Source organism: Vulpes vulpes, unplaced genomic scaffold, assembly GCF_048418805.1.
Source record: "Vulpes vulpes isolate BD-2025 unplaced genomic scaffold, VulVul3 Bu000000666, whole genome shotgun sequence".
NCBI lineage: Eukaryota > Metazoa > Chordata > Mammalia > Carnivora > Canidae > Vulpes > Vulpes vulpes.
In genome coordinates, this window is record NW_027325671.1 from 734,540 (window position 1) to 760,953 (window position 26,414).

Consider the following 26,414-nt stretch of genomic DNA (forward strand, 5'->3'; position numbering starts at 1 on the left):
ATGCCATGGTCCTAGTTAAACAGGATACTGTCTAGGACTAGGTAGCTTCAGTATTCGTATCTGTTTTCAGACCCTTGGAAATTGCTGTTATATTCTGCTGTCCTGTCTCAAAGTAGAAATTTATGCTTTGATATCCTCACTAACAAATGAAAATAATCTCTCTCTTTCTGAAGGTTTGCCCTGAGGTATTTCAAGGATACTTCTCCAGTCTTTCAGAGACTCTTCCTAGAGAGTTCAGATGCTAATCCAGTCCGCTATGGACGCAGGCGGATGAAGCTCCGGGACCTAATGGAAGCAGCTTACAAGTTTCTGCAACAAGACCAGTCTGTGTTTCGGGAGCTCTGGGACTGGAGTGTGTGTGTCCCTCTCCTCAGAAGCCATGACACCTTGGTCCGCTGGTCTGTAGCTGTTGGACTTTTCTCACGTTTCAAGTGTGGGGATGGTAGAGGGAGTGTAGAGTTCTGTGCGTCAGGAGGGAAAGGAAGCTATGTAAAATGTGTTATTTTTATTCTGGTGCCTTTGGGGTTCTTACTGCCTTTCCTTAATCATGTATCTCTTACATGGAAAATGAGATGATACTAGTGGAGTGCACCTTTTTCAGGTTCTGTCAAATGAATTCATCATGCCTGATTTGTATTTTGTACTCTTTTTTTTTTTTTTAATTTTTATTTATTTATGATAGTCACAGAGCGAGAGAGAGAGAGAGAAAGAGGCAGAGACACAGGCAGAGAGAGAAGCAGGCTCCATGCACCGGAAGCCCGACGTGGGATTCGATCCCAGGTCTCCAGGATCGCGCCCTGGGCCAAAGGCAGGCGCTAAACCGCTGCGCCACCCAGGGATCCCTGTATTTTGTACTCTTAATTATAATATATCAATTCTATAAGATTTCTTTTTCTTTTTTTTTTTTTTTTTAAGGTTTTTATTTATTTATTTGAGAGAGGACAAGAGAGAGCCAGGGAGCACCTGGGGGGGAGGGGCAGAGGGAGAAGCAGGCTCCCTGCTGAAGCCCAGCAGGGGCTGATTCCAGGACCTCCAGGATCATGACCTGAGCAGAAGGCAGAACTGACTGAGCTTTTTTTCTTTTTCTTTATATAATTATTATTATCAGTTTTTAAAGATTTTATTTATTTATTTATTCATGAGAGACACAGAGAGGGAAAAGCAGAGACACAGGCAGAGGGAGAAGCAGGCTCCATGCAGGGAGCCTGATGTGGGACTTGATCCCAGGACTCTGGGATCATGCCCGAGCAGAAGGCAGATGCTCAACTGCTGAGCCACCCAGGCGTCCCTCTCTCTTTTTTTTTTTTAAGTTTATTCATTCCTTCATTTATTTATTTATTTATTTATTTATTTATTTATTTATTTATTTATTTATTTTAATTAATTTTTTATTTATTTATGATAGTCACAGAGAGAGAGGCAGAGACACAGGCAGAGGGAGAAGCAGGCTCCATGCACCGGGAGCCCGATGTGGGATTCGATCCCGAGTCTCCAGGATCGTGCCCTGGGCCAAAGGCAGGCGCCGAACCGCTGCGCCACCCAGGGATCCCTCCTTCATTTATTTATTTTAGTAATCTCTATGCCCAGTGTGGGGCTTGAACTTACCATCTAGAGATTAAGAGTTGCATGCTTTACCAACTGAACCAGCCAGGCGCCCCTAGAATTTCTTTTTTTAGTATTTAGTTGGCTAGCAAATTTTCTTTATTCTTGAGAATTAGCTGCTTGTTCTGAGTTTATATACTTTAATTTTCTCCAGGTACACAGCCAATTGTCTTGCTTTGGTCACTTGTATGAAGGAAGAGCACAAGTTATCATTCCTTAAGAAGATTTTTAATAGTGAGGAACTGATTCATTTCAGGTTGAGGTAAGAAGGAGGATTCTTAGAGATGTTCATGTGGCTTTGCTGTGTATTAAAGTAACTGATGAGTTCCTCATTTTCCTCAGGTTACTAGAAGAGGCCCAGCTGCAGGACTTGGAGAAGGCCCTGGTTTTGGCTAATCCAGAAACCTCCCTTTGGCGTAATGAGAAGGAGCTGCAGTACTTACAGGGACATCTTTTTTCAGCTGACCTCTCTTCCAGAGTGACTGCTGTCTGTGGTGTGGTGCTGCCTGGGCAGCCACCAGTCCCTGGAGAGCAGGTATGTTGGCATCAGTAGGGTGTCTTTTTCCCCCCTCTTAAACACTCAGTGTGCTTTTTTCTTTGGCTGGGCCCTGTGTTAAAAGTGTGAGTCAAATTAAGTTTGCCAAATTGCTGTTCCATTTACAGAAGTACTCAGAAGAGATTAAGAAAAAGTTACCCAGGGCTCTCTTTGATATTTCCTTTGTCTCTATTTGATGTTAAATTAGAAACTCTAATGATGCCTATATGATGCTTTTAACTTCAGCAAAGCTCTTCCATTTATTCTCTGTGTGATGTTGGGTAGTTCATGCTGTGGTAACATATTTATATGAAACAAAGGCAGAATGATTAGTCTGGAGACCTTTGGGTTGCTCTTTGGGAGAGACAGGGCTAGGCTCAAGTATAACTCCCAGCAGCCTCTTTATGTCATGACATTATTTTTACTCATTGTGTGGGAGGCTAGTAAGTATAGTGAACATCCCCTGCCATATGAAATGAGTTTCTTTTCAAGAATGTGTCTCCAGACCCATGCTTTTGAAAGATTTATAGATTATAATCTAGCTCTATAATCTGAAACTGTTGGGAGCCAGTCTGTTTTCCCTAGTAGTCTTTAGTCAGTTGTCACTTTGTGTGATGGTCAGATTCACCGTTTTCTTTTTGGAAAAAGCCCTTGTCATTCCTTGAATCATTGGTTTGTCCATTGGGCAGTACAATTTAAAGAAAAGAAGCATAATGGGGGCACCTTGCTGGCTCAGTCAGAAGAGCTTCTGGCTCTTTATTTTGGGGTTGTGAGTTTGAGCCCCATGTTGGGTGTAGAGATTACTTCAAATAAATAACCTTAAAAATATTAAAAAAGCTTAATATACATTTAAAAATGCACATCTGAAATGTACAGCTCAATGATTATTCATAAACTGAATATATCTATGTAAGCAGCATGAGGATAGCAGCATTTCTAGCGGCCCGTGTGTTTTCCTCTAGTCACTAAGATCCTCCCAACCCCAACCATTCTCCTAACATGGATTAGGTTTGGAGCATTAGAATTTTAACATAGGGAAGGATTCTAGTTGGGATGGGCCTGATGTTGAGTAGCAGTGACAAGGCACTGGGGCAGAAGCACAAAATGGTGCTATGTCCCAGCCTGCCTGCTTAATAACAGAGTAATAGCCCTACAGAGAGTTCAAGAACTCCAGTCCTGGGGCACCTGGGTGGGCTCAGTCAGTTAAGTGGTTAAACATTTGACTTTGGCTCAGGTCAGGATCTCAGGGTCCTAGGATCCAGCCCTGTGTCCAGCTCTGTGCTCAGTGGGACATCTGCTTGTCCCTCTGACCCTTCCCCTGCTCATGCTCTCTTTTCTTTCAAATAAATAGAATTTAAAAAGCAAACAAACAAACAAAAAAAATAAAAAAATAAAAAGCAAACAAACTTCCAGCCTTGAATCTCATTTTATTCTCACGTATCTATAGGGAACTAGTCATGTTTGAGAAGTTTTTATTCCTTAAAAAAATTCTTAAAAATTCCACCTTCCCAAGGGATCTTTTTCCTTATGTTATATTAGGTACATTATTATTTGAAAATTTTTTCAACGCAGTAAAACAAAACATTTACCATTTTAAACTTTTTTTTTTTATGTAAATAAACTCTACCCCCAATGTGAGACTCCAACTTTAAACCCTGAGATCAAGAGTCACATGCTCTATTGACTGAGCCAGCCAGGCATCCCAAACGTCTTAAACAGTTTTAAGTGTACACATCAGTGATGTTAAATATACTCATCTTGTTTTGTAAACAAACTCCAGAACTTTTTCATTTTGCAGAATTAAAACTCTATACACATTAAACATACTGAGAGAATTATTACTATTATTTTTATTTTTTGTTAATGGAAAACGTCAAATATATTTCAAAGTAGAAACAGTGGTATAATGAATCCCCATGTACCCATCACTTAGCCTCAGTAATTATAAATTATCAGTTACATTTTATTTATAGTTCTGCACACTTTCCCCAAACGGTGTTATTTGAAGCAACTTCCAGATAGCACATCATTTCATGCCTAAATATTTCAGTATATACATATAAAAGAAAAGAACTTTTATTTATTTATTTATTTATTTATTTTTTAATTTTTATTTATTTATGATAGTCACAGAGAGATAGAGAGAGAGGCAGAGACACAGGCAGAGGGAGAAGCAGGCTCCACGCACCGGGAGCCCGACGTGGGATTCGATCCCGGGTCTCCGGGATCGCGCCCTGGGCCAAAGGCAGGCGCCAACCCGCTGCGCCACCCAGGGATCCCAGAAAAGAACTTTTAAAAAAGCCATTATTCTTTATTATACCTGAAAAAATACAATAATTTTATAATACAAAGTATCCTTTTCCCTGATTGATAAATATGTTGTGTGCATTCTTGATTTTAGATATGAAGTCTTAGGGGATCCCTAAGCGGTTTAGCGCCTGCCTTGGGTCCAGGGTGTGATCCTGGAGTCCCGGGATCGAGTTCCGGGATCGAGTTCCGCGTCAGGCTTCCTGCATGGAGCCTGCTTCTCCCTCGGCCTGTGTCTCTGCCTCTCTCTCTCTCTCTCTCTCTCTCTCTCTCAATCTGTGTCTCTCATGAATAAATAAATAAAATCTTAATTAAAAAAAAAGAAAAAAAAGATACGAAGTCCTAGAATGTGGTATAAGAGGAAGGAAAACAAAAATGCAGTCATGAGATGAAGTTTGCCCCTATCTTTTGTGTGTCAACTTTTTTGGCTTCTCAGACTTTGGTGGGAGATTTTCCTTAAATCCTGCCAAAAGGAAAAAGATCCTTATTTTGGATAACATACCTGTTGTTATTATAGTTCTAGTACTACTAATTAGAGGTTTATGTAAAGGTTAGTGAAAGCATTGTTGTAGAAATTAATCTGTGCACTTTGGAGGAAAGACTGTTAACATGCCTTTTATTTTTCCCTTGCTTCCTTAGGCTAGTAATAGGAGTTCTTCTCGTGAACAGGAGCTGGCCTTTAGATCTTATGTGCTGGTTGATTCAATCTGCAAAAATCTTCAGACACTGGCTATGGCAGTGGCTTCTCAGAATGCTGTGTTGTTGGAAGGACCAATAGGATGTGGAAAAACTTCCTTAGTTGAACACTTAGGTGCAATGACAGGTAGAAGGAAGCCCCCTCAGCTTCTTAAAGTCCAGCTTGGAGATCAGACCGACAGTAAGGTAATTAAGAAATAGCAAATTTTGGTGGGTTCACATGCTTATAAATGTTTGCATTAAAGTATTGTTTTTGCTAAGGGAATGTGAGAATAGTTATTGGTCCTCCTCATAACTGATGGGACCAACGTGTAAAAACACCAAGTGCCTGCTTATATCTGTATAGAATTTTAACAGAATTAATCAAAGGATGTGGCATTGGGATCTCGGATATGTGGTTTCATTAATACTTTTTCCTTTTCCTCCAGATGCTGTTGGGAATGTATCGGTGTACAGATGTCCCAGGAGAGTTTGTGTGGCAACCTGGTACTCTCACACAGGCAGTCACAAAGGGACACTGGATCCTTCTGGAGGATATTGACTATGCCCCCTTAGACGTGGTATGTTACCTCACTAATTATTTACTGATTTTCTGTCTTTTTTTTTTCCCCTGAAAGATTTTATTTATTTATTTAGGAGAAAGAGGGAGAGCACTAGTGGGGTGGGGGTGGGGCAGAGGGAGAAGGAGACACAGACTCCCTGCTGAATAGAGAGCTTAAGGATGCCTGGCTCTATCCTATGACCATGGGTTCATGATTATTTTTTAAGACAGATGCTTACTCCACTGAGCTATCCAGGTGCCCCAGACACCTGTGTTACCGAAATTATCTCCCAAAATCACTATTAACAAAATACATTTCAAAGACAGGAAATCAGGGGCACCTGGGTGGCTCAGTTAGTTAAGCATCTGCCTTTGGCTCAGATCATGATCCCAGGGTCCTGGGATTGGAGCCCTGCATGGGACTCCCTGCTCAGTGGGGGAGTCTGCTTCTCTGTCTCTTTATCCCTCTGCCCCTCCCCTCTGCTCCTTTTCTTTCTCCCTAAAATAAATAATATTTTTTAAAAAATAATAGGTATTTGATTAGAGCTGTTACGTTTTGTGAGAAGCTCATTCATGATTACCTACCTAATCTGGTGTTTGTTAGAAAATTGATAAAGTTCTGCTGGTACTGTTTCACTGAGTACAGTAGTCCCCCCTTATCTGCCATTCAGTTACCCTTGGTTACTCTCAGTCCTGAAGCAGATGATCCTCCTAATGTATCAGAAGGTCAGTAGTAGCCTAACACTATGTCGAAATGTCTCCATCATTCACCTCACTTTATCTGGTCACATAGGCATTTCATCATCTCATATCTCCATAGGAAGGGTGAGTATAGTAAGATACTTTGAGAGAAACCACATTCACATAACTTTTACTATAGTATATTGTTAAAATTATTCTATTCTATTGTCATTTACTGCTGTTAATCTCTTACCTTGCCTATTTGTAAGGCAAACTTTATCAAAGTATGTATGTATAGGAAAAAGCATAGTATATATAGGACTCTGTATTATCCACAGTTTCAGAAACCACCGAGGGTCTTGGAACATACTCCACATGGATAAGGGGGAAATTCTGTAGTTGGATATGTGATCAATTTCATTGTAGTTTTTTGCTCCTTTAGTTGAATATGTGATCAGTGTCATAACATTTCCAAAAGAATAGGCCTTGTGGGAAATAGCTTACCCATGTTACAAATACATTGAGAACTTTGAGACCCTGCTTCCTAGCTTTGGCATCTGTAGAGCAGCAGGCTGAGGACAGGTAAAGGAAGAGAGCATGTTTGTCTTTGTTTCATTACGGAAAACATACTGGATATATATTTTCGTTTTTAGAAAAATTGCTTTTTTTTTTTTAAAGATTTTATTTATTTATTCATGAGAGACACAGAGAAGAGAGGCAGAGACATAGGCAGAGGGAGAAGCAGGCTCCATGCGGGGAGCCCGACATGGGACTCGTTCCTTGGCCTCCTGGGCCGAAGGTGACACCAAACTGCTGAGCCACCCGGGCTGCCCCGGCTTTCCATTTTCTAGTGCTTTTTCCTTAGGCAGTTTTTTCAGCTATCAGGGTATCTGGAAATCATTAGGATTGTACATTGTGGAATTAGAGCCAAAGAAGATAGGTGAACATGAGAGAGGTTACATCCAGGCCATGATGGAGCCTAGGGATCTCGTATTGTCTTATAGTTAATTATATTCTTTGAAGGTAAAGTCCAGATTCAAGACTTAACTGACAATTTCTGACTTGCTCTTCCTTTGGCAGTATCTGATAAATGTCAGAAAATTCTTCTACATTTAGTCCAATTTTCTGTAGACCATTCTCCTGTTCATATATTTGTTGTGTTCATACAAAGGTTATGGTGCTCATTTTATTATATTTAAACTTCATTATTGTTATAATGAAGTTGTGTTTACTTAAAGACATGCCTAGATCTTTTGATTATTGTTTTGTTGTTTTCAGAACTTCTTAGCTAATAGTCCTTTTTTATTTTAAGGTAGCTTTTACAGATATTCAGGTTATTTTTCTTTAGTTTCAAGTTTTGGAATCATTTGGAGTTGCTCCTATATTATTTTGGGCTTTCCTTTCAGCTTCTAGCCATGTGTGTAGTAAGAATATTTAATAAAATTACGTCTGATATTTTAGAACCCTTTTCTTTGACTCTTTGGTCTTACTTTGTGTATTCTTTTTAAGCTTCCTGTATAAACTCATGTTCCCTAGATCTATGTGTATGGCCCACCCTTTTCTTGAAATATTTAAAAAAAATGTCCCTTAGCTGGTGGAAGTTAAAGATGTCCAAGATGGAATTTGCCTGCTCTTTCTCAGAAGAGCCTTTTCTTCCATAGTTTGATGTCTCCTTCTAGTCTCTTAGTTATTTAGTCTTAAATTGCTTAGTATTTTTTTATCTCTTTATTTTATTCTCTTCTCTCCCACTGCCTTAGCATAGGATTTATTTTCATCCGTCTGTCTAGCCATTTTGCTTTGTTACCTATTTTTCTCTTTTTCTTTTCTTTCTTTACTCTTCTTTCTTTTTTTTTTTTTAAAGATTTTATTTATTCATAGAGACAGAGAGAGAGAGAGAGAGAGGGAGAGAGAGAGAGGCAGAGACCCTGGCAGAGGGAGAAGCAGGCTCCATGCAGGGAACCCGATGTGGGACTCGATCCCGGGTCTCCAGGATCACACCTCGCGCTGCAGGCGGTGCTAAACCGCTGCGCCACCAGGGCTGCCCTTTACTCTTCTTTCTTGCCAGCCAGACATCTATCTATATAGCCATCCTATCTTTGTTTTTGCCTCTTTCCTGTAGGCTAGCCTCCTTTCAGTTGATGTTCTGTTTGTTGCACTGTTGCTAAAATAAAAATTATAGTTTTTCCCCCAGGCTAATTTACTCTCTGTAACTTTCATGAAAAAAATTCAAATTCCTTAGCTCAGCACAGGAGACCCTTAATTTATTTATTTCTAAGTTTTATAGTTTTCCACTACTTCATATGCACATTCTGCCCTAACAGTGGAATCCTCTCATGCTATGCTCTTAGGAACAGAGATTTTTATCTGTTTGAATATTATTTGCCTGGAGTATATGTGCTGGGAGTTTCCCTCCCACCAAAACTGGCTTCCTGCTCACGTTTAAGACTCAGTGAATATCATTATCTCTGGGATGTCTGTCTGCACTTTCAATGCTTCTACACCATTCTATTCTGATTCACAGTCATCCCTAGGGTCATACTCATCATGCCATATGGTGGTTTGCATGGCTGTTTTGTCAGATGCTAGGCTGTAAGGCCTCAGTCATGTCTGGATTTTGAGTGTCTGGCTTGGTAAATATTGAATGAATAAATCATTGGAGTCTAGGTGGCTCATACCTTGCCACTTGCCTTTTGATCTTAGTTCATGTTCTGAAAACTAAGGTTTCCTTTAAGGATGTGTTCATTGTTTGGAGAGAGGGTTCTTTTGTTTTTTTGTTACTTCTGCCTTAATAGTTTTATCATTTGGGTTTTGTGATTTAGGTTTCCGTGCTGATCCCTCTTTTGGAGAATGGAGAGCTCTTGATTCCTGGCCGAGGTGACTGTCTGAAAGTGGCTCCTGGATTTCAGTTCTTTGCAACTAGGAGGTATGTTCTATTAACCTATCTATTCCCACTGGAGCCGTTTTCTCATAAGTCCCCACACTGGAGTACTGAGTCCAGAGTCCTGGAGTAGTTTTCTGGGCCCACATTAAGGAGGATCAGTTGGAACTGATGACAGATCCACCCTTTTCATTCCTGTTTTATTTTAATTAGCTAATTTTTAAAGATCTAGTTCCTATTTCAGGACTCTGTTCATTTGTCTATCTTTACACCAATATCATAGTATCTTAATTACTGTAGTATTTTTTTTTTTTTTTAAGGATTTTATTTATTTATTCATGAGAAACACAGAGAGAGGGAGAGAGAGGCAGAGACACAGGCAGAGGGAGAAGCAGGCTACCTGCAAGGAGCCTGGTGTGGGACTCAACCCCAGATCCCGGAATCATGCTCTGAGCTAAAAGCAGACGCCCAACCACTGAGCCACCCAGGTGTCCCGATTACCATATTTTAGATTTAAGCTCTGTACCCAACATGGGATTGACTTCATGACGCTGAGATTGAGTTGCATGTTGTACCAACTGAGCTCCAGACGCCCCTTCATTCCTGTTTTATTTATTTATTTTTTAAAGAATTATTTATTTTAGAGAAAGTATTCCCACAGCCCCTACATGGAAAAGGAAAAGAGTCACGGGATCCCTGGGTGGCTCAGTGCTTTAGCGCGGCCTTCAGCCCAGGGCGTGATCTTGGAGTCCCGGGATCGAGTCCCACATCGGGCTCCCTGCATGGAGCCTGCTCTCCCTCTGCCTGTGTCTCTGTCTCTCTCTCTCTGTGTCTCTTGTGAATAAATAAATAAAATCTTGAAAAAAAAAAAAGGAAAAGAGTCAGACTTGGGTCAACTGTCAGCCTCTCTTTCATTTGTCATCTGCCCTGTGAGCCCAACATATTGGTAATCTGGCACCAGAATGAGATAATGTCTAGCAAGGGTTAACCAGAGGCATAATTAAAGATTAAATTGGGAATTTTGTGTAATTCTTTTTTTAAATTTTGAAATACAGACTCTTGAGCTGTGGAGGAAATTGGTATCGACCTCTAAATAGTCATGCTACTCTGCTAGACAAATACTGGACAAAAATTCACATGGATAACATGGATAAGACAGAACTGAATGAGGTATGTGGTTATCAGTGGGAAAGCATTAGTGGTTTTCTTTTTTACTTTTTATTATTAACAGTTCCAGATACACATGTAAATAGAGGAAATAGTGTAATTGGTCATCAAAATACTCATCAACCCAAGTTTAACAGTTAATGTACTAACATTTTACAGAATTTGTTTCATCTAATATTTTTTATTTGCTAATGTATTTGAAAGCAAACTCCTTAACATTTCATACCTGAATACTTTAATGCATACACTTAATACTTCAATACTTTGCTTTAAAAATTTAAGTTTTTTTTTTTTTTTTTTTTTTTTTTTTTTAAGATTTATTTGAGGGACACCTAGGTGGCTCAGCGGTTAAGCATCTGCCTTCAGCTCAGGGCGTGATCCTGGAGTCCCAGGATCGAGTCCCACATTGGGCTCCCTGCATGGAGCCTGGTTCTCCCTCTGCCCGTGTCTTTTCCCCTCTCTCTGTGTTTCTCGTAAAAAAAAAAATAAATAAATAAATAAATAAATAAATAAATAAATCTTTAAGAAAAAAAGATTTATTTGTGAGAGCACATGTGTGAGTGCTAGGGCACAAGCAGGGGGAGGGGCAGAGGGAGAAGCTGACTCCCCACTGAGCAGGGAGCCCAAAGGATGCCTGGGCTCAGTCCCAGGCCCTGAGATCATTCATTACCTGAGCCTAAGGCAGATGCTTATCCAACTGAGCCATTCAGGTGCCCTGGGCCTTTCCATATATAATCACAATAACTTTATTGTCCCCAGTAAAATGAACAGTGATGTCTCAATACCATTTAATTTTCAGACTATATTCAAGTTTCCTCAATTGTTTCCAAAGATCCTTTTTTAAAAAAATAATTTACTAAGTTGTTTTGTAACTAATGTCTCATATATTCAACAACTTAATATACATTTTGTTTTGGGTATTAATAAAAATGGAGATGAATTATTTTTTATTTTTTATTTAATTTTTTTAAAAAGATTTTATTTATTTATTCATGAGAATACACAGGAGAGAGAGAGAGAGAGGCAGAGACACAGGCAGAGGGAGAAGCAGGCTCCATGCAGGGAGCCCGACATGGGATTCGATCCTGGGTCTCCAGAATCAAGCCCCGGGCTGTAGGTGGCGCTAAACTGCCGAGCCACCAGGGCTGCCCAAGATGAATTATTTTTTAGATGTTACTCATTGATTCATTTTGTGGTATTGCTCATTATCCTCAAACGTTTAAGAATTATACCTCTCTACCCTGCTAATTCCCCCCACTTTCCTCTTACATTACCTTGGAAAGCTTCCCATTCTGCAACACTTCATCTGGGAGCATAGCAAATAATGCACTATTGGTGATTATACAGGCATGGGAAGGATGCTTTGCTCTTTCTTGGTGTAAGTTTTTAGATAAATAAGTGACGCAAGACAACCATACCAAATATCTTATTCACCATTTTAAGTGTTTATTAGCAGAGAGGTTTTCAGGGTATCTAGTTCACTGTATTACTGGAAAAAAGTTTGATCGTGTAATCTCTCAGAAGCCTTGTTTTGCCATTGTGATTTTGTAACTCTGCAGCCTATTTTGGACTTGTGAGTTTATCTCATTCTAATTCCTAGTTGTCTATTTCTGTGTCTATTTGTGTATCCCTCTTTTGCTGCCCTCTACAATAGTTCCTCCAATAACATTCATCTTTGTGTCCCCAGCATCCACTCCACCTGGCACTTTATAAGCATTTGTTGTGTTGCTCTGTCATCACACAGCTCTTTCTTTTGCAGTTGTAGACATTTCAGTGTTTAGTTTTCATTCCTAAATTGCCATCCTATTCTTTAAATAAGAGGTCCGAAATTCACATTTAGGTGTGATTTGTTGGGGATTGAAAGCATGACAACATGCTACTTTTTTTTTTTTTCTTCAGTAAAAGCCAAAGCTCATTTTCCATTTCTGTCATGAACAGCTGAGTCATTCTGCTTCTCGGACGCACAATAGGAGCATTCACCCCCTCATTTAAATAATGTATATCATATTAGTTGACCTTGAGAAGTTCTCTTATTTTTAAGCCTTTGAACCTAACTAATAAATTCTAATAACGCTCTCTGGAATAAGTGACTGTTGGCTAAAATGCTTGTGTGCATTGTTTAGGAAATAAAATAATATCCTAAGCTGATCTCATGGGGAGCACAAGGGACTGCATTTCTATTGCTGCCAGCTCCAGTCATCTTATGCCTAGAAAGATTGTCTTTGAATGGGGCGCTTGGATGACTTAGTCGGTTAAGCATTCAACCCTTGATCTCAGCTCAGGTCTTGATCTCAGGATCATGAGGTCAAGCCCCATGTTGGGCTCCACACTGGGCATGGAGCCTATTTTTTAAAAAATGATGTCTTTGACTTGCTGAAATAACAAATTATACTTTAAAAAATGAGCTATTTATATAGTGCTAACTCCTCATAGCTAATAAGTGCCAGGGAGTCATTCCTGGCAGTTTCTCAAATCTTGTCTCTCTGTACACCTTGAATGTGCCCTCGTATCTTAGGAGATAGTGCCTTAGAAGACCTACTGTCTCTGCTGGCAGTGCCTATTCACAACCGTTAATGACATCTGCCAAGTGCAACATCTCCATGAAACCTTCCTGGGTCTCCAGGGAGGGCTGACCACATTGCAATTTTGATTTGCTTGTGTATCTGCTTTTTAGACCAGATAGCATTTCTTGAGGGTAGGCTACATTCATTTTGGTTTTGTTTTCGTATCCTTAGTGTTGCTGATGTAAGTGGGGACTTAAGAAATGCTTATTAAAGGAATGAACCTCCAAAATACGTATATTAAATTGATAATAGAGCCATATTATATCAGATTAGTTTATTAAGTGACATTGTTTTAGAATTTTTATATTTGTGGTAATAACAAAGAAAAGATTTTTTGGCTAAGGAAGAAAACAGCCGGTTTGTGTGTATTTATAGATCTTTTCTATTCAGAACTTTTTTCCCAAATAGCTGAGCCCTCACTAAAGTGTAAAACTGATAAAATTCTTTTTTCTAAATAAAAATCGTTTTTTTCTCATTCTTACGATAAATATACATGCTTATATAATGGAATTACTACTCAGCAGTGAAAACGTTTAAACTAGTGATACATGCAGTAATGTCTAGATAAATCTCAAAAACATTAGCTGAGTAAGAGAACCAAACTACACACTACATCCTGTATGACTCCTTTTAGATGACACTTTTTAAAAAAATATTTTATTTATTTATTTATGAGAGAGAGAGAGAGAGCCAGAGACACAGGCAGAGGGAGAAGCAGGCGGGCACCCTGGGTGGCTCAGTGGTTTAGCACCGCCTTCAGCCCAGGGCATGATCCTGGGGACCCAGGATCGAGTCCCACATCGGGCTCCCCACATGGAGCCTGTTTCTCCCTCTGCCTGTGTCTCTGCTTCTCTCTCTGTCTCTCATGAATAAATAAATAAATCTTTATTAAAAAGAAAAAAGAGGGAGAAGCAGGCTCCACGCAGGTAGCCTGATGTGGGATTCGATCCTGGGTCTCCAGGATCATGCCCTGAGCCTAAGGTGGTGCTAAACCGCTGAGCCATTGGGGCTGCCCCTAGATGACTACTTGAAAGCAGATCTATAGGGATCAGAATCTGATACCTGATTCCCACAGGCAGGGGTGTGGGAGAAGGGATTGATTACAAAAGGGGCATAAGGGAACTTTTAAAAAATTTTTTATTTATTCATGAGAGACACACAGAGAGAGAGGCAGAGACATAGGCAAAGGGGAGAAGCAGGCTCCATATAGGAAGCCCGATGTAGGACTTGATCCTAGTACTGTGGGATCATGCCCTGAGCCAAAGGCAGATGCTCAACCACTGAGCCACCCAGGTGTCCCAGGAACTTTTTGTTGAAGAGGTGATGGAAGGACACTTGGATGACTCATTTAAGTGTCTAACTCCTGATTTCATCTTAGGTCATGATCTCATGGTGGTGGGATGGAGCCCTGTGTCTGGCTCTGCGCTCAGTGGGGATTTTGCTTGGGATTTTTCTCTTTCTCTTTTGCCCTGCCCCTGCTCATACACGTGTGCTCTGTCTCTAAATAAGCAAATAAATAAATCTTAATAAAAAAGGGGGAGGTGTTGGAAATAGTCTATATTTTGTTTGTGGTGACCAAGGTCATCAATATATCCAATTTTATTTTATTTTATTTTTTTTTATATCCAATTTTATAAATGTTTACTCCCTACCCAAAAATATATATTGTGCATTTTAAAGATCTATGTGTGTATCCATTTTACTGATTTTGTAACTTTTTTGTTTTAATTTTTAATCTACCTGAAACATGTTTTCAGCAGTATCTATTGTAAAGTCCTTCAGTAAAAAAACATGAATTAAAATCTGTGATATCTACTACTCGAGATGACATTGTTAAAAGGTTGTAGATCCTTATTTTTGTAAATATGTATACATTATATATACAGAATAAATGGATATTTCATATACAAATTGGAATCACAATATATTTTTCAAGCTAATTTAAATGTATTGGATGACAATATTCCTTTCTTTTAAGATTTTGTTTTTATTTATTTATTTTTATTTTTTATTTTTTTTTTAAAAAGGACCTTTTCATTTTTTTTTAAAGATTTATTTATTGGGATCCCTGGGTGGCGCAGCGGTTTGGCGCCTGCCTTTGGCCCAGGGCGCGATCCTGGAGACCCGGGATCGAATCCCACATCTGGCTCCCGGTGCATGGAGCCTGCTTCTCCCTCCGCCTGTGTCTCTGCCTCTCTCTCTCTCTCTGTGACTATCATAAATAAATAAAAAATTAAAAAAAAAAAAGATTTATTTATTTATTCAGAGAGAGAGAGAGAGAGAGAGAGAGAGTAGAGGCAGAGACACAGGCAGAGGGAGAAGCAGGCTCCATACAGGAAGCCCGATGTGGGACTCGACCCCAGGTCTCAGGGACCACACCCCGGACCACAGGCGGCGCCAAACCACTGTGCCACTGGGGATGCCCAAGATTTTGTTTTTAACTTTTACACCCAACCTGGGGCTGGACTCACAGCCTAAGATCAAGAGTATTACACTCCATTGATGAGCCAGCCAGGCACCCCAGACAATATTTCTAATATATACATATTTCCCTTTTTTCTCAAATAGACCTGTTTGAATAAATCCATATCATAAAAGCTTAAAACCAATAGTATGAGTACCAAGTATTATTCTGGAAAAAAATTCTCAATAATTGAAGTAAATAGGTACAGTTACTTTTGCTTTTTAATTAATTAAGTACATTTTTTGCTTTTTAATTTCTGTTGTTTGCTTTTTGTTGTTTGCTTTTTTAAAGATCAGTTGCTTTTTATCAGTACTTTATATTAGCTTCTTTTACTGTGGTTTGCTTTTAAATGCTTATTATTTTTTTTCCTATTAATTGCTTCTGGTTGCTTTTGCTGAAAAATGACCTAAGAAATCTTTCTTTCTTTCTTTTTTTTTTTTTTTAAGATTTTATTTATTTATCCATGAGAAACACAGAGAGGAGAGAGAGGGGGGCAGAGACACAGCAGAGGGAGAAGCAGGCTCCATGCAGGAAGCCCGAGGCGGGACTCGATCCCGGGTCTCCAGGATCATGCCCTGGGCTGAAGGCAGTGCTAAACCACTGAGCCACCGGGCTGCCCTGACCTAACAAATCTTAGTAGAATTGTGTTTGTTTGTTTATTTTTAAAGATATATTTATTTATTTATTTTAGCACATACATGTGCCAGCCTTTGGGAGTGGGAATTGGGGGAGGGGTAGAGGGAGAGAGAGAATCTCTTTTTTTTTCCCCCAAAGAGTTAATTTCTTTCTTTCTTTCTTTTTTTTTTTTTTTTTTAAGATTTTATTTATTTATTCATGACAGAGAGAGAACGGGAGAGAGAGAGGAGAGAGAGGCAGAGACACAGGCAGAGGGAGAAGCAGGCTCCATGCAGGGAGCCTGACGTGGGACTTGATCTGGGGTCTCCAGGATCTGGCCCTGGGCTGAAGGTGGCGCTAAACAACTGAGCTACCTGGGCTGCCCTAGAGAGAATCTCAAGCAGACTCCCTGCTGAGTACAGCTCCTGACTTGGGACTGGATCTCACAACCTGAGCTCATGACATGAGCCAAAACCAAGAGTTGGACACTTAACCAACTGAGCCACAGGTGCCCCTAGAATTATGTTAAAATTAAAGTAGTACTTGCAGGATTCTTCAGTGCGTAAATTCCTAGGACTTGGATGTGTTTGTTGCTTGAAGACTCTCTTTTCCCATCTAGGTGCCCCTAGAATTATGTTAAAATTAAAGTAGTACTTGCAGGATTCTTCAGTGCGTAAATTCCTAGGACTTGGATGTGTTTGTTGCTTGAAGACTCTCTTTTCCCATCTGGCTTCTGTACCCTAAGTTGTGTAAATGATGAGATTGCCAGATACCTGCGTTCTGGCCAGGAAAAAAGTTGTGGTTTTTGAGGGGCAAGGGATATTGGTACAGGCAGAAGTTCTTACATGGTAGCTCCCCATTATCCTTGGTTTTGCTTTTTGCACTTTCAGCTACCCACAGTCAACCTCAGTCCAGAAACAGATGGTTCTCCTGATGTATTGTCAGAATGTCAGTAGTAGCCTGACACTACATCACAGGGCCTGTGTCATTCCCCTTCATATCATTTTCTAGGTATTTTATCACCTCATGTTAGCATAATACTTGATATTTTGAGAGAGAGACCACATTATATAATTTTTATTACAGCATATTATAATTGTTCTATTTTATTATTAGTTATTGTTAATCTCTTACTATGTCTAATTTGTACATTAAACTTTATCATAGGTATGTCTGTGGGGAAAAAACATAGTATGTTTAGGGTTTTGTACTATCTGCAGTTTTAGGCATCCACTGGGTTTCTTGGGGGAGTATTTACTTGGCACAAATTTCAAAGAGAAATTCATTTTTTGCTTGACTAATACTAGCAGGAGTTTACATGTGCTTTTATTTATTTATTTTAAAAGTTATATATTTAGAGAGTGAGAGAGAGAGAACGAACAAGAGTGAGCTCAGGGAGAGGCCGAGGGAGAGGGAGAAGGAGTCCTCAAGCAGACTGGCTCCTGAGCGTGGACCCTGATGGAAGGCTTGATCCCAGGATCCTGAGGTCATGACCTGAGCTGAAACCAAGAGTCAGCTGCTTAACTGACTGAGCCACCCAGGCTCCCCTTATATGTGCTTTTTAAAAATTACTGTGTCTGCTGCTAAATTTTCTTTGCTTTTTTTCCTCCCTCTGTCAGGTTCTTCAGAATAGATATCCCAGCCTCTTGGCAGTAACTGATCACCTGCTTGACATTTACATCCAACTTACTGGAGAGAAACATCACTCTTGCAGTGATAGTTCTGTTACATGTGAACAGGTACCTGAAGAATTTGCAGAAGCCAGAAGAGAAAACAAAAGACTAAGCCTTGAAGGAAGAGAATTGTCTCTAAGGTACTAGATTAAGCACTTTTGAGTTGATATTTTATTTATTTATTTTTTTAAGTAGGCTCCATACCTATCACAGGGCTCGAACTCATTACCCCAAGGTCAAGAGTTGTGTGCTCCCCCGATTGAGCCATCCAGGTGCTCCTTGAGTTAATATTTTAAAAATTACTTCCCTTAAAAGTTCTTAGCAGCTATCACTAAATGGTTATGAGAGGTCAGGTTTTGAAATTAGACCTGTGGGCTGCTTCATGATGTTGGATCCTGTTTCAGATCTTATAGATAATGATTAGGAAGGCTTATAAGGGAATGTTATTTTAGCTTTAAAAAATAACTTTGAGGGCACCTGACTGACTTAGTTGGTAGAACATGGTCCTCTTAATTTCAGAGTCATGAATTCAAGCCCCATGTTGGATGTGGAGGCTGCTTAAAAAAAAAAGAAAAAAAAATAACTTTAAAAGCTAAGGTTGAAACTCCTTACTGACATAATTCTTTCACTGGCTTTTTCTTTTGTGACAATTGGGGTCTTAAATAAGACCCTTGATTTTGCTATATATAGTGAGTTCTGTACCTTTGCTTTCTATTCTCGATGATTGGCTTTCCCTTTAAGTGAGCCTTAGGAATGGGGCAACTCCCCTGATTTTTGCTCTGAGAGTTAGTTGCTGTCCCACTCTCCCCAACCTTACCTGGCATGGATTGGGATAATATATGTGACAGATCACTTCCTAATAGGTGGGGTCCCTCACTTATTCTATCCCCTGCACTATTTATCTTTACAATGCCAGAGAAACAGAGAGACTTCATTGTCATGTGTTCCCCAGACTTAGGTGGATTGAATTGAACTCTGATGGCTTTGATGTCTTTGACCTATGGTCTTTTATTTCCTTGTTTTTGTTTTTATTTTTTAAAGGGATCTACTGAATTGGTGTAATAGGATTGTCCATTGTTTTGACAGTCTGTCTTCATCAGCATCCTTAAATATTTTTCAAGAGGTAAGATAGAGTCTTCATGTTTATTTTCTTTCTATCCTGTGAGGCTGTTGATTTCCATTGTCATTTTCTGTCTCTTGGCTGCTATCAGAATTTTTCTTTTGTGTTTATTATCCCTAGCTAGTTAAAACTCAACTAATGTTGCCTTAAAACTAACTGGGCATATTAATACGGGCATAATATTGTTTTTAGTTTTAAAACAGGTTACTATAAATTATAAATAAGGATAGTTTATTTTTATTTTTTTTTAAACTTTTTTTTAAATTTAAATTTAATTTTAATTTTTTTATTTATGATAGTCACAGAGAGAGAGAGAGATGCAGAGACATAGGCAGGGGGAGAAGCAGGCTCCATGCACCCGGAGCCCGACGTGGGATTCACTCCCTGGTCTCCAGGATCGCGCCCTGGGCCAAAGGCAGGCGCCAAACCACTGTGCCACCCAGGGATCCCATAAGGATAGTTTAGATACAGTAAAGCAGACACTGAAATATTACAGATAAAATGAAAAGAAAATCTCCTAGGTGACAGTAATGTTGTGAAATATAAAGTGTTTCTCAAATGTGTAGTATTAGGGGTGACTGGCTGGCTCAGTCTGTGGAGCATATGATTCTTGATCTTGAGGTCATGAGTTTGAGCCCCATTTTGGGTATGGAGCCTACTGAAAAAAATGCTCAGTATTTATTCCTACATAAAATTTCATAATCTATTTGATAAGAGTTGTATTTGTCTGATCTTTCCACTTCTTGGTAGGGCCTATTACTTTAGTCCAGAGAAATTTACATAGGGGTTACAAAGTATAGCCTTGTATGCTGGGCTTGGGCAAAAAATGTGTTGTGCAGAAGGGAAACCCCCTTGAATTACAACTCTGTCATATTCAATAAGAACAGGGAGATATTTATTCCTGCTTGCTTAAAAATAAAAGTGATACTGTCTGAAGAGCTGTGGGCTCTTAAAACACTACTTTTTTTTTTTTTTTAAAGATTTATTTATTTATTTATGATAGACATAGAGAGAGAGAGAGAGAGAGAGAGAGAGAGAGAGGCAGAGACACAGGAGGAGGGAGAAGCAGGCTCCATGCTGGGAGCCTGACATGGGACTCGATCCCGGGACTCCAGGATCACGCCCTGGGCCAAAGGCAGGCGCCAAACCGCTGAGCCACCCAGGGATCCCCAAAACACTAATTTTGATTATAAAGCGTTCTTGTTTGTTTCTTTTTTAAAAAGATTTAATTTATTTATTCTTGAGAGACACAGAGAGGGAGGCAGAGACATCGGCAGAAGGAGAAGCCGACTCCCTGTGGGGAGCCTGATGCAGGGTTCTATCCCAGGACCCCGGGATTATGACTCAAGCCAAAAGCAGATGCTCAACCACTGACTCGCCCAGGTATCCCAAAGTGTTCTGGTTTCTAAGGGTGCCTGAGTGGCTCAGTTGGTTAAGTATCTGACTCTTGATTTCGGCTCAGATCATGATTTCAAAGGTTGTGAGATTGAGCCCCACATCAGGTGTTTTCTCTCTCTCAATAAATTAAGTAAGTAAGTAACTAACTCTGGTTTCTGTCATTTGGGATTGAGGAGAGTAGTGACCCAGTTTGGTTTGCATTGCATTCTTGTTGTGTTTGGCAAAGTTAGTATCAGTAGAAAGAAACCACATTTGGAGTTCTCACTTATGGTGAGCTGAACCCTGAAATGCTGTGTGCCAGTCCTTGAATCTTGTTCTTCTTTCCCATGAACTCACTTTTTCATTCCCCTAAATTTATCATCTTTCTAGAGATGACCTTGTTTTGCACTTTTAAAATAAAACTGTGGCATTATCTCTGTCTATAGATTTGCTGATTTGGGATATTTCATATAAGTGGAATCATAGAATATGTGACCTTTGTATCTAACTTCTTTGACTCTGCATATTCTCTCAGTTAATCCATGTTGTAGCCTGAATTATTTTTTATGGCTGAATAACATTTCATTATATTGATAATAACAGATTTTGTTTATCCGTTTATTCATTGGTGGATATTTGGGTTGTTTTCACCTTTTGGCTATGACAAATAGTGTTCTGAACTTTTGTATACAGGTATTTTATTAATGTAGAAACAATATATATATATTGTTGAAAATTGGGAAATATAGGAAAGCAAAGTGGTAAGATAAAAATAGCCGTCAACCCGGGATCGGGTCCCGCGTCGGGCTCCTGGCATGGAGCCTGCTTCTCCCTCCTCCTGTGTCTTTGCCTCTCTCTATGTCGATCATAAATAATAAATAAATCTTAAAAAAAAATAGCTGTCATCCAGACATTCCCTAACACTTTTAATACCTTGGTGTATCTCCTTCTAGATCTCTCTCTATTCTTCCTTCCTTCCTCCCTTTTTCCCTCCCTTCCTTCCGAAGATTTTATTTTTAAGTAATCCCTACACCCAACCTGGGGCTTGAACTCAGGACCCCAAGATCAAGAATCAAATGCTCAAGGCCTCCATAAGATTACCCCCACTTTAGACTCCAGCTGCAAGTCTTGGGGGCCACCTGTATTTGTGACCTACCAACTATAAATTCAGAGGTTCCCATGATCATCTCAGGTTCAATAGTCAACCCACAGAACTCCGTGAAAAGCACTATACTTAAAGTACGGGTTATGGTTTTATTATAAAAGATATAACTTAAAGACAAATGGAAGAGACAAAGGGCAAAGTCTCAAGGGTCCTGAGCATAGTTAGTTAGGGTGTGCTAGCTTCCTGGCATATCCATATGTCCACCAACAGCTAGGCTCTCCAAGCTTTGGATGTCCAGTATTTTATTAGGTCTTAAGTCATTGGCCATATGATCGAGCATAATTTCTAGCCCCTCCTCCCTCCCTTAGTGGTGGAGCTGAAAATTTCAACCCTCCAAGTCAGTGCTTGGTCTTTCTGACCTGGCCAGTCCCTCCTTAAACTATCTAAAGGCCCATTAAGAGTCATATTGCTTAGCAATTAAAATTTTAATTGGTTAAGCAATTTAACCAATTAATTGCTTAAAATTTTTTAAAATATTAAAATTTTTTTTAAACTTTTTTTTTTTTTTAAGATTTTATTCATTTATTCATGAGAGAGACAGAGGCAGACACAGGCAGAAGGAGAAACAGGCTCCTCGCTGGGAGCTCGATCCTCAGACAGGGATCACATCCTGAGCCAAAGGCATACGCTCAACCCGGGAGCCACCCAGGTGTCCCACACCTTGCTTAGCTTAATAAACTTAAGTATGGTCCAAAGGGGCCTTAGTGAATAACAAAAGACACTTCTTATTTTTGGTAATTCCAAGGGTTTTTAAAACTCTGTGCCAGGTATTAGGAACAAGGACTGTATAAATTCCCTCTCTTTTTAAATGCTTATGAAGTTTATTGATGTTTTACACTTGGTGGTGACAGAACCAAATGTATTCTTGTTTACTATACTCATAGTATCCTTTCTGTTGTTATTTTCTCTCTTGTCTTTCCTGTAAGTAGAAGTTTATTAAAATGCTTAATGTATTCCAATTCAAACTTTTTGGGTAGAATTCATTTTTAGTGGTAATATATACTTTATATTTCATTTCATCAGAAGACCTACATCTGGAGCCACCCAAGTGGCTCAGTTGGTTAAACATCTGACTCTTGACCTTAGCTCAGTTCTTGATCTCAGGGTTGTGAGTTTAAGCCCCACATTTTTTACTTACAAAAAAAAAAAAAAAAAAAAAAAAGCAGAAGACACATATCTGGTTGGCCTGTCAGTAGTTGGCTGAGATGGAGTTACTGCATTAGGGTGTGCATCAAGAATTTTCCTTTACAGCTAGCAAGTAATCTTTTGGTGTTACTTTCGTGGCTTAAGAGTCAGTTCCCTCATGAATCATATAATGATTAACTCTAATTCTATTTTTGCCTGAATTTCAATTTGTAAAATGAAGCTTTTTAAAAAAATTAGAAGGCAGGAGGGGAGGTATGAGCAGGGGAAGGGGTAGAGGGAGAGGAAGAAAATCCTCAACAGATTACCTGCTGAGCACAGAGCACAACATGGGACTCTTGATCCCAGGACCCTGAGATCATGACCTGCGCCAAAACCAGGAATCAGATGCTTAACCAACTGAGCCAGCCAGGTACCCTGTAAAATGAAGCTTTTTCTGTGTGGGTTTTTTTTTTTTTTCTAATTCAGCAGTATTTTGATAGTAAAGCCTTCACATTTGTTTATCCTGTCTGTATTATGGTAAGGCCCTTGAGTCTAGGGCTGGTACCTTATTTCTACTCTCCTTAGTCTAGCAGATATGTTTCTCCTGGGTTTTATATGCTTCCTTTTTGTGGCCAGGGTAGTGGTGCTCTGTGATTAATGTAGTATTTTAAAAAAATCAGTTTGCATTGACCTTCGTTATTTTAATAGGCTCTGGACTGTTTCACAGCAATGCTTTCTAAGCATACAAGCAAACTGAAAATGGCAGAAATAATTGGAAGCAAATTGAACATTTCCAAGAAAAAGGTATGCAGTGCTATTTTTACTTTTCTGTTGGAAGGAAGCTGGGATATTTACTTGCTAGAGTCTGGTCCTTATCTAATAGTTCCTTTGTAATAACTACTTCCTCTGTCAAAGTTGATAGTTTCATTGTTGCCTTTCATGGATATAAAGCTCTCACTGTCTCTTAGATAAGTAGTTCTCCATGTGCTCTACATTCTTAAAGTGAGTCACCTTGTACCTTATATCACCATGTATGCATTAATTTCTCCAGTGTTTTAATGGACGTGTTATTTCATAGATTGTGGACTCAGGACTGGAACTGTTTTAGTAACACCTTTGTCTGTGATTTTAGGCACAATTAGATTTTTTCCAACTTTTCATTAATGTCAGACATCAGAAAAATTGAAAATAGTAGTACCAATGGATACCAAGAATAGTACAAAGACTAGTACTTAGGTTCATTGCTGAGATTTTTAATATTTTGCCATTCTTGTTTTATTTCAAAATATGTATTTTTGGAGGAGAGAGCCCTTCAGAGTGGTAATGGTAGCTAGAGAAATGTCTGAGGCCCATCTTGTGGCAGATATCTGCCATTTCCAAATAGATGACTCAAAAAAACCTTATGTTCAAGGGGCTCCTTACGATTCTGAAACTGTTGAGATGGTTTTAGCTGCAGGTGTGACAGAACACCTACTAAATGGGCTTTAAATAATTAATAATTATAGTAGGCAAAAAAGAAATGAAACTACCACAATTGGCTTAGACTGATCAGTATTTATCCCTTTTGGTTGAAGAGAGATTCACTTTCCCTGAACACTTCACTGCTCCTTTCATTCCTGCCCCAAATCTAAACAAAATGGGTTCTTAGGATTAGTGACAAGGACAAGAGAAGAATCGCTTATTGGTAGATACCCTGGAAGCATCTGTCACAGCTTCTCTTTGTGTTCTGGCTATAGTCAGATGTACCATGGTTCATTCAAGTCATTGTTTCCTGCAATATTTTAGAATCTAATATTTTAGAATATTTAGTAATAATTTAGAAAAGTATAGGTGAAGAACACTTTTTTTTTTCATAAATTTTATTTTTATTTATTTATTTATTTATTTATTTATTTAAATTTTTATTTATTTATGATAGTCACAGAGAGAGAGAGAGAGGCAGAGACATAGGCAGAGGGAGGAGCAGGCTCCATGAACTTGGAGCCCGATGTGGGATTCGATCCCGGGTCTCCAGGATCGCGCCCTGGGCCAAAGGCAGGCGCCAAACCGCTGCGCCACCCAGGGATCCCCTTTTTCATAAATTTTAGTTAGGAGTAGAACTTTCTGTTCATTTGCTATTGGAATAGGTCTGTATGTTCACTTTAGATATAGGCAGATATGGGCTTATTTGAATGAATAAAAAGTACCATTATAGGAAAGTATTTCATAATCAATGTTTTAAAAAACATGAACAGAAATTCAGTCAATTTTATTTAATTACTTATTTTTAAAAGATTTTATTTATTTATTCATGAGAGACAGAGACAGAGTCACAGGCAGAGGGAGAAGCAGGCTCCATGCAGGGAGCCTGACGTGGACTTGATCCTGGATCTCCAGGATCATGCCCTGTGCTGAAGGCGGCGCTAAACCGCTGAGCTACCCGGGCTGCCCAAATTCAGTCAGTTCTAGAAAAGACATAATTAAAGCTAACTCGCCTATCTTGGAAGTAGAAAATCCTTAGTAGTAAAGGGCTAATTAGATGGGCATAATAAGCCACATGGACGAGGAAATGTTTGAAGAATATACAGAATTTCTTTTTTTTAAAGACTATACAGAATTTTACTCTGTCCCCTTCCATAGGCCGAATTCTTCTGTCAGCTTTATAAACCTGAAATTGTGATCAATGAGCTAGATGTGCAAGTGGGTCGAGTACGGCTTCTACGGAAACAAAGTGAGGCTGTCCACATACAGAGGTAAATAGTCTCTCAACTAATCTGAGACTGTGGGGCGTTAGGAACATGATAGAAGGACTGACTGACTAGTCCAGCCCCTTGTGTCTGAGCAAAATGTGTTGTGTGAGTGATGACTTCTCTACTGTGCTGGATGGTAAGAAGCAGTGCTTTCCTAAAGTATAGTCTATAAAATTAGACATTAATAGGTAAAGGAGGTGATGAGGGTCATTAGGGACTTGAAACTAGGAAAAATGTATTTTTTGTTTTATTCACTATCATGTATTTACAAAGTAAGCCTCACTTGGAAGTTAGACGAGGTCCTAATGCTAGTCTGTTAATTCCTTGAAGGCTGGAATTGTATTAGATTCTGAGATCTGGTTACCATTTATTAAATACTTTGTATACGCCTAATATTGTGCTGAGTGCTTTGCATATGTCTTCTTATGTAGCAGTTATAATAACTTTATGAATTAACTTATTAATGTCTTACAGGTGCCATAACAAATTACTTGGTAGCCTAAAACAACAGACATTTATTTCCTCACCGCTCTGGAGACTAGAAATCTGAAATCATAATAATGTTGGCAGGGCCACACTTCCACCGAAGGCTTTTGCCTCCTTCCGGCTTCTGATGGCTACCAGCAGTCTTTGGTGTTCCTTGTTTCTGTAACTACACTCTTCCATCTCTCTCTCTCTCTCTCTCCATTGTCATATCATCTTTCTTGTGTTTTTGTTTTTGTGTGTGTTTTTGTTTCTAAGTCTCTTGTAAAATCCAACAGTCATTGGATTTTAAGGCTTACCTTTAAACCCAGTATGATAGGATTTTAACTTTGTTATATCTGCAAAGACCCCTTTTCCAAGTAAGGTCACATTCACAGGTTCTGGATGGACATGAATTTTGGGGAAAGATTATTCAACCCAACACAAATAGTAACTCTGATCCAAATTTTACAGGTGAGGAAATGAAGGCTAAGAGAGCCTAAGTAATTGGCTTAGGATGACATAGCTAGGACAGATAACATCCTACCTTATTGATGTTTTGAATCTTGGGAGTCTAGTAAAGTATTGGGTGTAATGTAGAATTGATGAATTCTGCAACTCATAGACTATAAGGATACCTGTTTTATAGTATGAAAACAGATGCTGTGGGTTGTTTTCTCATTTTGTGGAGTCTGGAAAATCTGGTTCCTCAA

General features: G+C 39.2%; 1 protein-coding gene across 6 annotated transcripts in view; it reads left to right on the plus strand.

Annotated features, from left to right (window-relative positions):
* LOC140596464 (midasin-like) overlaps positions 1–26,414 on the plus strand; it is a 167,563-nt gene that overhangs the window by 13,890 nt on the left and 127,259 nt on the right. For all 6 annotated transcript variants that reach the window (XR_011998439.1, XR_011998438.1, XR_011998440.1 and 3 more), the window contains exons 3-13: positions 174–398; positions 1,757–1,864; positions 1,945–2,137; positions 5,084–5,326; positions 5,569–5,700; positions 9,182–9,285; positions 10,296–10,410; positions 17,670–17,863; positions 18,765–18,846; positions 23,219–23,314; positions 25,130–25,242. Coding sequence is in view for 3 of the 6 variants with exons in the window: in XM_072745104.1 (XP_072601205.1) it covers positions 174–398; positions 1,757–1,864; positions 1,945–2,137; positions 5,084–5,326; positions 5,569–5,700; positions 9,182–9,285; positions 10,296–10,410; positions 17,670–17,863; positions 18,765–18,846; positions 23,219–23,314; positions 25,130–25,242 (1,605 nt within the window). In the remaining 3 variants the exon portion in view is untranslated. The remainder of the gene's footprint in view (positions 1–173; positions 399–1,756; positions 1,865–1,944; positions 2,138–5,083; positions 5,327–5,568; positions 5,701–9,181; positions 9,286–10,295; positions 10,411–17,669; positions 17,864–18,764; positions 18,847–23,218; positions 23,315–25,129; positions 25,243–26,414) is intronic.